A 12,721-nucleotide genomic window follows, 5' to 3' on the forward strand; every position below is an offset into this window, starting at 1 on the left:
ACTTCCAGTTTTCTGGTGGCTAGAGATAAGAGTCTCACGGACTTTCCTGCCTGGGCTGGTTTTGAACCGACATCTTCAGATCTCAGCCTCCTGAATAGCTAGGATTAAAGCCACTAGCACCTGGTGAACCTTAGAGATTTTTTAATTATAGTCTCCACAGTCTGTTGATTTGCATGGGTCTGCTTTGCCATACCCCATTTCCCAGGCCAGCCACACAGCCGGGACCTCCTTTACATGGCCTTGAAAGATGGAGATGGAGACCCTGGTCTTTCTAGAACAGCCCTGGTCGTAGGCCCTTCAGCACTCAGGCTCATTGCCCAGGTCCTAGGCTTGCAGTGCCATTTCTGGGCCCTCCCTTCCTTTACCTTGATCACCCAACTCCAGGCAGGAAGCCAGCTGGGATGACAGAGATTACCCCAACAGCCCAAGGCCATACAGCGATGTACAGTGCGGTCCCACATCCAATCCCACCACCTCCTGGGATAGGCGTCAAAGGCAGCAGCCTATAATTTGAGGGTGAGAGATGGGATGCCCAGGTCAGCTTTGGCCATGGGATGCTGAGAGGAGGGGAGTGGCCCAGGGCTGGGAGAATCAAAGCCTTCCTCTCAGCTCCCATGATGACCAGGAAGATAAAAATATTTATGGACAATTTTCCTCACTCTGGGGACAGGCGAGCACAGAGCAGGGTTGTGTGCCTCCCTGGCGGTGGCTGCCCGCTCAGGACGGCAGGAACCGAGACAAACACAGGTTGTTTACCAGGCCCACGAAGCCCCAGAGACCCACAGTCTCAGACAGTTTTCCCCCCTTTTTTCCCCCACAGGGACACGAGTCTCTGGAAAGCTGCCCAGAGGTGCAAAGGTGGGCTTCTGTCCTGGGTCAACTTAGTTCTCGGTGACGCTGGGGGATTTTTATGTTTCTGAGAGGGATGAGAGTGAGTGTGTTTTGGTGAATAACATAGATCCCATAATTTGCCTTTTGAAAGCACAAGGAAATGTGCGTGTGGGACTGAGAAAGCCAGGACAGAGAGCCCTGTAGAGAAGCCGGCCCTCGCGCCCTCACTGGGCTGGGCAGCTCCAACTCAATAAACACTTGTTGACGGAATGAATGGATCATAGAAATGGTGAGCCAGGCTGGAAGGAAAGGCAGCTCTGTGGAGATTCTCCGGGCCAAAGGGCTCAGGTTTCAACAGGGAAACTGAGGCCTAGGGAGGGGGGGAGGGGATTGGAGACCCCACACAATGTGAGATCTCCCATCTCCTCCTGCTGGAGCTGAAGAGACAATGAAGGGGGTGGGGGGGCAGTTTCCTGGCTTTGGCTACTTTCCAGATCACCAAAAGCATTCCCACTGGCCAGGATCCCATAGCTCCAGTCTGGGGCAGAGGCAACGAGAGGCACAGAAGTCTCTGCTCAGAAATGAGGGACAACGGGCCCGCAGCCCCGGAAGGGTCAGCAAGTTGTGGGGGTTAGCAGGTTCTGTGGTTCTTCTGTCACACACACATCCCGATACAAAATCCAGCCCCATCCTGAAAGGAGGGAGCTTCCTAAATCCATGGTTTTGGGCTTTTTGTTTTGTTTTGATTTGTTTTTTGCCAGTCCTGGGGCTTGAACTCAGGGCCTGAGCACTGTCCATGGCTTCTTTTTTGCTCAAGGCTAGCACTCTATCACTTGAGCCACAGCGCCACTTCCAGCTTTTTCTATACATGCGGTGCTGAGGAATCGAACCCAGGGCTTCATGCATATGAGGCGAGCACCTTACCACTAGGCCATATTCCCAGCCCTTGTGCTTTGTTTTTAGGTTAGTTTTCAGATAGGATCTCATCTCTCCCCACCCCACCCCCCACCGCTCCACCCCCAGACTGGCTTCAGACTACCAGCCTTCAACCTATACTGCCCAAGTAGCCGGGACACACCTGTGTGTTACCAGAGATGGTGATTCCACTAACTTTTAGCCCAAGTGGGTCTCAAACTACACCCCTCTGCATTTCTGCCTCCTGATAAGCTGGAATTACAGATACGAGCCACCCCACCCCACTGTGCTATGTATAGAAGCTGTCAGAACGGCCAATGGCACCCGTGGAAGCCTCCGCTTCCTTTTCTGTGACTTGGGCTTGCATTCCCCCCTGGGCCCTGGAGACCTCACAGATTGGTCTAGAATGGCCTTCCAGGAAAGAGGAGCAAGAAGGGAGCCTGACACTGGGGTTAGGATCATCTGCAGCCCTCCTGATCTACATGGCCCACCCAAGGGAGACAGAGCCCCCCACCCCCTCCAGCTCTGAGATAAAAATAGCCCTAGGGCAGAGGACAGTTTGTGGGCTACCTGGAGAAGATAAAAATAGCCCTCCACAGTGGTTGGCTCTTTCTCTACTTCAGTCCCCCTACCCCATCTCCGATCTCTTATTTGGTTTCACAACTGGACCCAGGGGCAGAGGCAACCTAATCCTCCTTGTTGTAAGCCAGGTAGTGGCAAAAACATGCCAGGCAGCAGGAGTGGAGGCTTTGGAAACAGGAAAGATGGGTCTCGGGCCAGTTGTGCTTGTAACTCGCTGTGTGGCTCTCTCTGGGTGAGTCATCCCCAGAGCTCTCATCCTTTCTCAGTCAGATGCTGAGCACAGAAGACTTGTCTCTCAGGACAGGAAAGGTTCGTGTCTGGGCTTCCCATCACTGTAGTCACGTGTGGGTGGCCCTGTAATGTAGCCCTCTAATATGAGAGGGGAACTTTATTTCTGCTGGGCTTAAATTTTTTTTTCATTTGAAGACATTTGCATTAAGTGGGAGTTACCACCTTGGACAAGGCTAGCTCTCTCTCTCTCTCTCTCTCTCTCTCTCTCTCTCTCTCTCTCTCTGTGTGTGTGTGTGTGTGTGTGTGTGTGTGTGTGTGTGTGTGTGTGTTCTAATACTGGGACTTGAGCTCAGGGCTTGAGTGCTGTCCCTCACTCAAAGTTAGCGTTCTACCACGTGAGCCACAGCTCCACTTCTGGGCTTTTGGGGTGGGGGTGGGGGTGGGGGGATGATTGATTGGAGATAAGAGCCTTTGGACTCTCCTGCTCAAGTTGGCTTTGAACTGTAATCCTCACATGTCAGACTCCTGAGTAGCCAGGATTCCAGGCCAGAAAACTGGCACCCATCAAGGCCAGCCTTTAAGAAGAAGATAGGGAAAGGCCTCTGAGGCAGGGGCGTGGAGAAGCAGGAGGTGACCACAGAGCCTGGCCCCTGGGACATGTTCCTCCTTCCTCCTCTCTGCTCCTCTTCCTTCCCCTCTCCTGACCCTGGAAATGAGAATTACTCGGCCATAGAGATGGGGACATGGAACTCCACTGTGGAGGACAAACAAATAGGTGGATGGGGCGGTGGGTGGGAAAGGGCATGGGGACTCTGGGATGGGTAAGCAAGGAGAGTCCACCTTTGTGGGTGGAGAGAGTTACCGTTTTGTACTGGAGAATGAGATGGCTCTGGGTTCGTTTCTCAGTTCCAAGCTGTGGGAATACAGACAAATTTCTAACTTCTGTCTCTCCCCTCTGCTGTGGGTGGATTGATGCCTACATCGAGTGCTGGAGAGACATCAGTGGGCTAATGAACATAGAGCTCCTTGCAGCGGGTCCAGCTGACCTTGCGTGTGTAAGAAATGAGAATCACAAGCAAAGGCTCCAGTGGCTCACGCCTACAATCCCAGCTACTCAGGAAGCTGAGATCTGAGGATCACAGTTCAAAGGTAGCCCAGGCAGGAAAGACTGTGAGAATGTTATCTCCAATTAAACACACACATACACACACATGAATCGCACACACACACACACACACACTAATTGCACCCTACCTGGACTAGAAGCCAGGAAACTCTGGAAGGTTCTCTTTTTTGACAGTGACAAAGAGACCAGACACAGAAAGGTCCTGGTACTCTCAGATTGCAGGGTGACCTGCCAAACTAGACCTGTAAATAGTTCGGAAACCTCTAGTTTGTGGGGTCTCCTTGCCCTTGTTCTACCAAGGGTGGTCTCTTGGGACCAATCCTGAGACAGGCACAGAGTTCAAAATAAACATTTCAGTGTGTTATTTTTCCATTAGCATGATCTATTTATTTATTATTATAAAGGGGATTATGGAGTAATTGCAGTTACATAAGTTAGGTAATGAGTACATTTCATTTTGGTCAATGTGTGTATGTGTTTTTAAAGTCAATATTAATGCAAAAACAATCTAACTTTTAGGTGAAGGCAAGTTGGTAGTGTTGGCTGGCTATCACCGAGTGCTATCGCTGCTCCTTGCCTGCCATCCTCTGTAGGTAAGTGAAGAACAGCAGCCATCCTGCTTGAAGATGGGCTTTCCCTCCAAAGGCTGCCTCAAAGCACAGGAGCAGGGCCAGGGAGGAGCTCCTGTAGTTCCAGGGCTCTATCAGAATGCACGTTCTTTCTTGGATTAGGAGCTGCTAACCTGTGTACAAAATCCCTTGAAACCAAGAAGCCCCTGGTGGAATCTTATGTGGGGTTTCTTCTCCCTGGCTGGTTACCTTGGTCTATGTTGCTGTGAAGCAGAGCCCCCGAGAGTCTCACAAGACCAGGTATAAATCATTACCCTCACTATTATCAGTAGGCAATGCCACAAGGTGGGACAAACCACACCGGCAGTCCTCAGACTCCCTTGAGTTCAAAGTCACACAATGATTGACCCCGTGGCCAGTGATGGGCTCCATAATCACAGACCCACCAAGACACAAAGATGAAAGAAACAGATTCAACATGAATTCACCTGGCTGAGAGGATGTGTCAAGACTAACAGAGCTCTATTTAGGAAGATTTTTTTTAAAAGAATAAAAAAAATAAACAAATACCTTTACCGCCCAGAGGAAGTGAAGGAGAAACTGTTAGGGTTTTTATGGGGGATTAAACTCAGATATCCCCACTTGCCAGTTAAGTGCTCCACCATTGAGCCAAGCTCTCAGCTTTTATGCTTTTAGAGTTTTGTTGTTTGTTTTAATTTTTCCACATAGGGTTAGCTCTTCTTACCCCTGCCTCTTGAATAGCTATGCACGAGTGGCCTGTTTGGTACAAAGACTCACCACTGGGGAAGAGTCCAAGCACCTTAACTTGCCACAGATGCCCATCTGAAAAGTGGATTGAATTCTCCTTCTACAGTTTAAAATAACTACCCCAACCACCTCCATGGAATTGTGTGACCTTCAGAACATCATACCCTCTGCCTCTGAGCTTCTGTTTCCCTTTCTGTAAAACAAGGAAGTGAAAGTTGTACTAGAAAGTTTCTGTAGGTTCTTCCAGGTCTGAATTTCTTTGGGGACCTCCAGACTTCGGTCAGATGGACCACTGCAAAGTGGGTTTTAGATATTTCCCAGACACCTGGCCCAGCCCTGAGGGATGAAACCCAGCCTGGGGAATAGAGGCCAGGGGTGTCTGCAAAGCCCAGAAAGTGGGGTAGTGTACCCTGGAAACACTGCTACCCTAGACAGCCCTGGAGCTGTACTGGGGACTTCCTTTCTCTCCAGCCAGGGATTCAACTCACTCACTCTCCTAAAATGCTTTGTCCTGAGGCAGTATATTGCTAAGTTAATTTGGGGGATGGAAAATTGGGGTTCTAGTGTCTTCTCAGCAACTACTCTTGTCCTGGTGCTCACCCTCATTTGTTTGGGTTTCTTTCAACTGCAGTTCTTCAGAGAAGCTTCTGAGCACACCCTCCTGAGGGCAGCCAGGCCCCATGCTGTCTAACCAGCTGCCTGCTTGCTGGACAATCTGATGTCATCTATCAGATTGGGTGTCGCTTGTGTCATAGTCACCAGGACATCTGACACACTCAAAGCTGGGTCTGTCATCATGCAGAAGGAGCTGGTGGCAAGAGACATAAATCTGGTCTAATCTTGTGATGTTTACTTGCATTCATTCATTCATTCACTATCATTCATTCTTTATTCTGTCATTCACTGTTCTGTGTGTGTGTGTGTGTGTGTGTGTGTGTGTGTGTGTGTGTGTGTGTGCTGGTATGGGGGTTTGAACTCAGGGCCTTACATTTTTGCTTGGCTCTTTCCCTCACAGTTGCCACCCTCCAGTAGCTCAGCATTTTGCTGGTTAATTGGAAATAGAAGTCTAGAAGGCTTTTCTGCCCAGGCTGGCTTTGAACCTCAAATCTCAGACCTCAGCCTCCTGAATGAAGGTAACAGGTTCCAGCCACTGGCTCATGACTCCTGCTACCATTTATTTATTCGTCCTGTCATTCCTTCATTCTATTATTTATTCACCCTCATTTTTTATTCACTCATTTATTTTGTTATTCATTCATTCTCCATCATCCTTTCACTGTCATTCATTTGTTCATTCTCTCAGTTTGCTCACTCTTGTTCATCTACTCATTGGTCATTCACTCTTCCACTCAGTCAGTCATTCTGCTAGCCATTCACTCACTCTATCATCTGTTCATTTTGTCATTCATCCTGTCATTCATTTACCCCGCTCTTCCATTCTCTTAGGAACTTACTCTGTCATCCACTTGCTTCTTGTCCTCCACTTTTTTCATTCTGCCATCTGTACAATCATCCATTCACTTATTCATCCATTCTGTCATCCGCTTAGCATTTGTGGTCTACTTCCGAGGAGTCTGGCATTGTGCTTTTCGCTGGGAGCCATTTCCCTCCTTCCCAGCAGGCCTGGCTCAGGCCTGATACCTGCATGTTTGTATTCCTTGAGTGGCCCAAAGACTCATGGGCAATTCTGGGGAGGCCAAAAGGACTGAGGGAATCTCTCCTAGAGTCTTCTCCACGCACCCCCCCCCCCCACCCCCTTGAGCTAGGTGCATGGGGTGTGACAGTTGGCAAGGATCTTTCCTGCATGGGTGTATTAACTGTTGTTCGCTTAATTCGATTCAGAATGTGAGCACTGAGAGCACACTGGCTAGATGGGAGAAAAATGCTGCTGCTGTTCACAGTCTCCACGGGCAGACCCCTTCTCCCCAGATCCTTGCACAGAGCTTCACATACCTCAGGAGTTTAACAGAAAAAGCTGGCATGCATAGATCGTGTCCCAGGTAGAGAACCATCTGACCGTGACACCATAATGCGAGCTACAAAAGTAGATGTACACAGGAGAGCTGACACGAGTCCACAAGCGTAGAGGAAGGCCTCTACTGGCCTGGGGAGCACTGGGGAGGGTCTGCTGAGAACCCGGTAAAGGTGGAGGAGTGGCATACCATGCTGAGATTCCCAGAGAGTCCAGCTACCTGGGCTCCAGCCCTACCACAGCCCCACCTCCTGCCCCCACCACACCAGTTTAGCTCAGTGTTGACACCGGTAAATAGAGATAATCACTTGTCTCCTTCAAAAGGTGGCTCTTAGTACTGCGCTGGCAGGACCTGCACTAAGGGAAGGCAAGCAAAGATTCAAAATACCAGGAGACACCAACATGCTCCGGCACACCCCCCCCCCACCCTCAGTAATGGGAATAAGTATGGGTGTCAAGTAAGTAATCCAGATTACCTAGGTCTAATGAGATTCTTTTATTATCTTGAGATGGTTCTACGAAGGGGCTTTCGATTCAACATGTCTCATTATGTGTGCAATGCATCTTGATCCTTGTCACACTTGTCACCATTCTCCATCTATCCCAAGCCCACCCCCCGACCCCTAATGTTTCCTAGTTCTGTTTTCACATATGCACATTAAGTGTGATAATATCCACCCACCATTCCTCTCTCTGCCATCCACCCGCCTCCCCTTAACTCCCACCCCATCAGGAGGAGATGTGCTTCAGCTTCTTGGTATTTATTTTGCTGAACCTTTTGTTAATTGTTTAAAAGGGTTGCACCGGGGGAACCCACCCCTTAAAGCAATACTTTGAAAGTATGGAAATGGATGCAAAAGCAGCAACCGTGAACAAAACGCCAAAAAAAATGTAAATAAAGACAGGATGTGCCTGGCACAAAGTATGCAGCTCTAAAAAGGTGCCTCAGCTATGATTGGACAAGGAGCCCTGAACCTTCAGGAGGTTCAGAGGTGGTGTGTGTGTGGGGGGGGTGTTGGGGGACCGTGGCTACTCTCCCCAGAAGAATGCACGGACGTGTACAATTGGTGCGCACACTTTGGGGGTGTTCCAGCACGGCCTGCCAATCCCCGGGGCTTCAGGACCGGGGCTCAACACAGGGGCGTGCAGGCGTGGCGGCGGCGGCGTCTGCCACCGGAGCCCCCGGGCTCCCGGTACCGGGACCGCCCGCCTGACTCCCGGCCGCCGGGAGCGCTCTGCCCCCTGCAGGAAGCCGCGCACAGCGGTGCGGCTCCCTCCCATCTCCCCAACCCTGCTCGGGTTTGGGACTTTTCCTAAAGTTTGTTGAAACCAGACACCTTGCTTGCCCGTGCCCGCGTGCAGCCGCGGTTTAAAAGGCCGCCTTCAGCGCCCCCCTCCCCGTCCCCCCACCCACCCGCGGAGACTTCAAAAGGCCCGGCGGGCACCGCGGCCCCCGGCACCTATGAGCCGCCCTCCGGAGCCCGGACCTCGCGCCAGAGCCGGAGGACGACGAGTGGCCCGCGCCTGAGCGCAGGCGAAGGCAGCCGGCGGCGCAGGCCCGCGCGCCCATGCCCCTCCCGGCGCCGCAGCGCTCCGGGCGCACGCGCCCCGTTTAGGGAAGGGGACCACGCACCCCCGCCCCCGAGCCCGGGGCGGCGGGGACCCATGAACACAAATGCCGTTAGGCGCCCGTGGAAGGATCGCTCGGCCAGCCTCACACTGCAGGACCCAGTAAGTGCTGGGGGGGGGGGGGGGAGGGTTTTCTAGGATTGGTGGGTGTACTGGTGTGTGTGTGTGTGTGTGTGTGTGTGTGTGTGTGTTGCCCTCGTAAAGGTGCTCGTGCACGCGGGCGTGGGCGCAAGCCCGGGTAGTCAGTGCGTGTATGCATGCGTGCGTGTGCTCAGTGCAGGTGAGGGTGTGCGCGCGGGAGCGTGTGCACTCAGGAGTGTGCACGCGAGCGCGGTGTGCGTGCGTTGAGGGAGGTCTGGTTAGGGCCGTGTGCATTTGTGTGTGTGGAAGCAGTCGTGTGCATGCACTTGCATGTGTGAAGTCCCGGGGAGGGGGTGCCAGACATCCCCAAGGTCTGTTTCCAAGGCAGAGTGCGTGGCAGTGTCTGCACGTGTGTGTGGCTACGCTTGTGTGTGTGTGTGTGTTTGCTCACAGACGAGTTAGTCGAGGTGGAGGTGATGGGGGGCTTTCGTGGCAGGGCCAAGGCTGTGGGTGTGAGGATTTCTCCGGGCCTTTGCCGAAGGTCACCGGCGGGCCGCCCCCCCCATCACCCCGGCTCTGCGTCCCAAGGTGGGGTGCCCGAAGTCTTTAGGGGTCTCCTGAGGGTTAAACCACCCCCCCCCCCATTTCCACAGAAGGCAACCAACGTTCTTGATAAGGATTGGGGTCTCCGTCACTGGCGTTCGTGTAGTCTGGACACCAGGCCCTGGTCTCAGTTCTGTCCCTGGAACTCTGGGGTCCCCTCGGGAGTAGTCTGTCCCCTTTCTCCCTCCACCCCCTGCCCCACCTGCCCCACCTGCACCCCCTTTTCGAGTACCATCAGCTTCAGGAGCCCCAAACTCCTGGTCTCAGTGCTGCGACCACGTACGGCTCAGCGGTGGGCAGTCGCTTGCTTCTCCGCGCGCGTCGGTGTCCGGATCTTGGGGGGGGGGGGAGGGTCGCGGGATGGGAGGTGGGGGTGCCCCAGCCTCGGCGGCCGCGGGCCGACTCGGACTGTGTTCCCGACGGTGGACGGCAGGGGGCAGCAAGGGGCAGCGGAGGGCGGCCCGGCGCGGGGGGGGGGGGGGGGGGAAGGTGGAGAGCTGCCGCGGGCCGAGACTTTAAATCGCCTTCATTTCCCCCAAACCCTTCCTTTTCCTCTCCTCCCCCAGGCCAGCGGGGAGGCCGCTTCCACCGCCCTCCGCGCGCCCTCCCCCGGCCTTGCTCTGCCTCCGGGGACCGCCAGCAGCCCGCCTCCAAAAGTTTGATCATCTCCTTGTTCTTTTTCTTTCTTTTTCTCCCCCCCCCCCCCCTTGCTGCTTCTTGCTGTTTCGGTGGAAGCAGAAGAGGAGCGAGGCAGGGGCGCGCGCGGCGCCCGGACTCCTGGGACCATGGGCCTGGCGCGGGCGCCTGCGGGGCCCCGGCCGCGCCGACTGCCTGCTCGGGCGCCCCGGGGCGCGGGGCTGCGCTGGGGGCGCGCGGGGCGCGCGCTCTGAGCCGGCCTGGCGCGGCGGGGCAGGGGGGGCTGGCGGCCCCATGGGGCGCGCCCACACTTGCCCCCCGGGCTCGGGAGCATGAAGTAGGGGCCTGCCATGGGAGCGGGATCGGCGCGGGGGGCCCGAGGCACAGCGGCGGCGGCGGCGGCGAGCGGGGGGTGAGTAAGGCGCTCGCGGACGCCCCCTCCCCTGCCCTCCGCGACTCCCGCTCTGGAGAGAGCTGGGGTTCCCGGTGGGTCGTCAGCTTCCTGTCCCTTCCTGCGCCCCCGCCAGGCGGCACGCCGAGGGTTAACGCGGGGCTGTGCCCAGGGGTCCCAGCGGAGCCGGCGCGCGAGGCTGGGCTGCCCGCTCCGGTTGGGGAGGACACGAGGCGGGGAGGATGGGTGCAGAGCCAGACCGGGGCGGGTGGGGGCGCCTGGGCAAAGGACGGGGAGGGGGGGAGGGTCTCCGCGTGTTCTGGGGTCTCGGCGTCCGCAGGATCGAGCTTGTCCGTTTTTGGTTCCGTCTGTTCTTGGGAGGCTGTGGGAGCCTTTGCTAGGTCTCTGGGTCTTGTGTGTGGGGTGGGGTGGGGGTGCTCCTGGCTTAGTTATCTGTGTGGTTCTGCACGCCCCAGAGTTTCTGGAAACCTCTGCCCCCTGTGTATCTGCCTGGGTCTGTGTGTCCCAACCTTCTCTCTCAGCTTCTTTGGGGGAAGCTCTCCAGAGAGCAAGCGGGCAGGACCGAGAGCCAGCTTGTCGGAGCGTTCAGAAAGGCCTTGGGCCATCACCAAGTCCAGCCTCTCCTTGCACAGATGTGGGGGAGACCGCCGGCCAGCGCAGGGTAGGGAATCTCCAAGGCGGGGCTGCGCAGAGCTGGCATCCAGCGGCTGGGATTCCCAGTGAGGGCCGGGAAGTTCTAAGAGAGAGAGCAAGCAGGCGAGTGTGCAAGAGCGCGTGTGGGTGGGTGTGGGAGCGAGTGAGAAGGGAGCAGCCCCGGGGAGGGGGGTGGACTGTGGCTCACACACAGGACTTACTGTCTTACCATCCGGCCCCTGACCCTGGGGCTTGCTGGAGGCATCTCAGAGCTGGGGCCCCGCCCACCTCACCATGCCCCGCCCCCTTGAGCTGGAATGGTGAGGGGGGCGATAAGCGCCCCCCCTTATTTCCCCGTATCCTGGAAAAAAAGCTGACTCGTTGAGATCCCCCCCACCAACATCGCTTACACATACACGCACATGCACACCCGCACACATGCAGAGGCCCTAGTGAGTACACTACTAACTCACTTTCTCCCGAAGACCCCTTCCATGCCAGCAGCTGAGCAGAGAAAGTGGTACCAAGTGAGTGTTCACACTGATAGCCTCCCTCCCCCCCCCTCCAGCCTCTGTGGCCTCCAGTTTTACCTTCGTGCCTTGTCACCCAGACCATGTTCCTCAGCAATATCTGGGGGTGCACCCTGAGCCCCGTTTGCCTTGTCTTTCCTTCTTGAGCTCAGAGCATTCTCCTCTGTTCCTCCACGCTGCCGCTCCTGGACAGCCATCGGGGGCTGGAGGAGCACTGGATGGCCCCTGCCTTCTAAATGCCACTTTCTGTGCCTCTGTTTTCTGTGTCTCCAGCCACTGTGTTGGCAGAGTCTCTACTTCCCATCTGTTGGTACCCCGACTGTGTGACTTACCCAGCCTCAGCTTCAGTCTCACTGAGGTGAGGTGCACGCTGCAGAGCAGAGAGCAGGAACCTGGGAACGTGATGACTTAAGTTTGAATCCTGCCGCCACCCACCTCCTGATTTTCTGATTCTCAGTTTCCTGGTCCACAAGACGGGCATCCACACCCCCTAGTAAGAGGGTGTGCAAGGCTTTGTGGTAGCCTGCTTGCAAAGGGCTGAGCACACTGCCTGGCATGCAGTAAGTGCTCAGTAAACGGCAGCTGTTAGATACATCATGCCTCGCTTTGTCTTGAATGGGCGAGTGAGTCAATGGGAAAGTTCTGGGCTGTATCCTGTCCAGACAGATGACCTGAGTGTCCGTGTGTGTGCCCAAGGAGGAGGTGGAAGGTGTGAGGGAAGGACGTGGGTGTGGCCATCATGACATACAGGATCTGGTGGAGCCACAGAGGTCCCACTGTCTACGCTGCCCTGCCGTCCCCAGCTCACCCTGTGGGAGAAGAGCCAAGCGTGGAGTGTGGAGGTCACCTTCCTCATGGGCACCATGAATGTTCAGGACTTCCTAGTCCTGTGTGCCACCTGGGAAAGCCACCTAGACAGTTGCAGGCTCAGGTGTCCATCTGTTTGGCGTCCATCCACTTGACCAGGAGCACCTGTGTGTGTGGAGCTGGCAGGGGGCAGGAACACCTGGATTGGACCTTGGAGAACCTCATGGCCAAGATTTCCCTCCTCGCAGCTCCTGTTTGGGCTCCCCGGTCTCTGTGTGGCGCGCTTGCCTGCATTCTGGAGCCCTGGGGCCCGAGCCAAGGCCCACGAGGCTGTGGTGAAAACAAGTCTGAAGAACAAAGCCGGAGGCAGCGCAGGCACTCCACGCTAGGAACAGT

The 12,721-nt window shown here is 55.3% G+C and overlaps 1 protein-coding gene across 1 annotated transcript in view; it reads left to right on the forward strand.

Annotated features, from left to right (window-relative positions):
• The first annotated feature begins 10,249 nt into the window (after positions 1–10,249).
• Positions 10,250–12,721, forward strand: part of Col27a1 (collagen type XXVII alpha 1 chain) — a 110,443-nt gene continuing 107,971 nt past the window's right edge. Inside the window, 1 exon segment of the mRNA XM_048340049.1 lies at positions 10,250–10,355. Coding sequence (XP_048196006.1) covers positions 10,294–10,355 — 62 coding nt within the window. The 5' untranslated portion in view covers positions 10,250–10,293.

Source organism: Perognathus longimembris, chromosome 1, assembly GCF_023159225.1.
Source record: "Perognathus longimembris pacificus isolate PPM17 chromosome 1, ASM2315922v1, whole genome shotgun sequence".
NCBI lineage: Eukaryota > Metazoa > Chordata > Mammalia > Rodentia > Heteromyidae > Perognathus > Perognathus longimembris.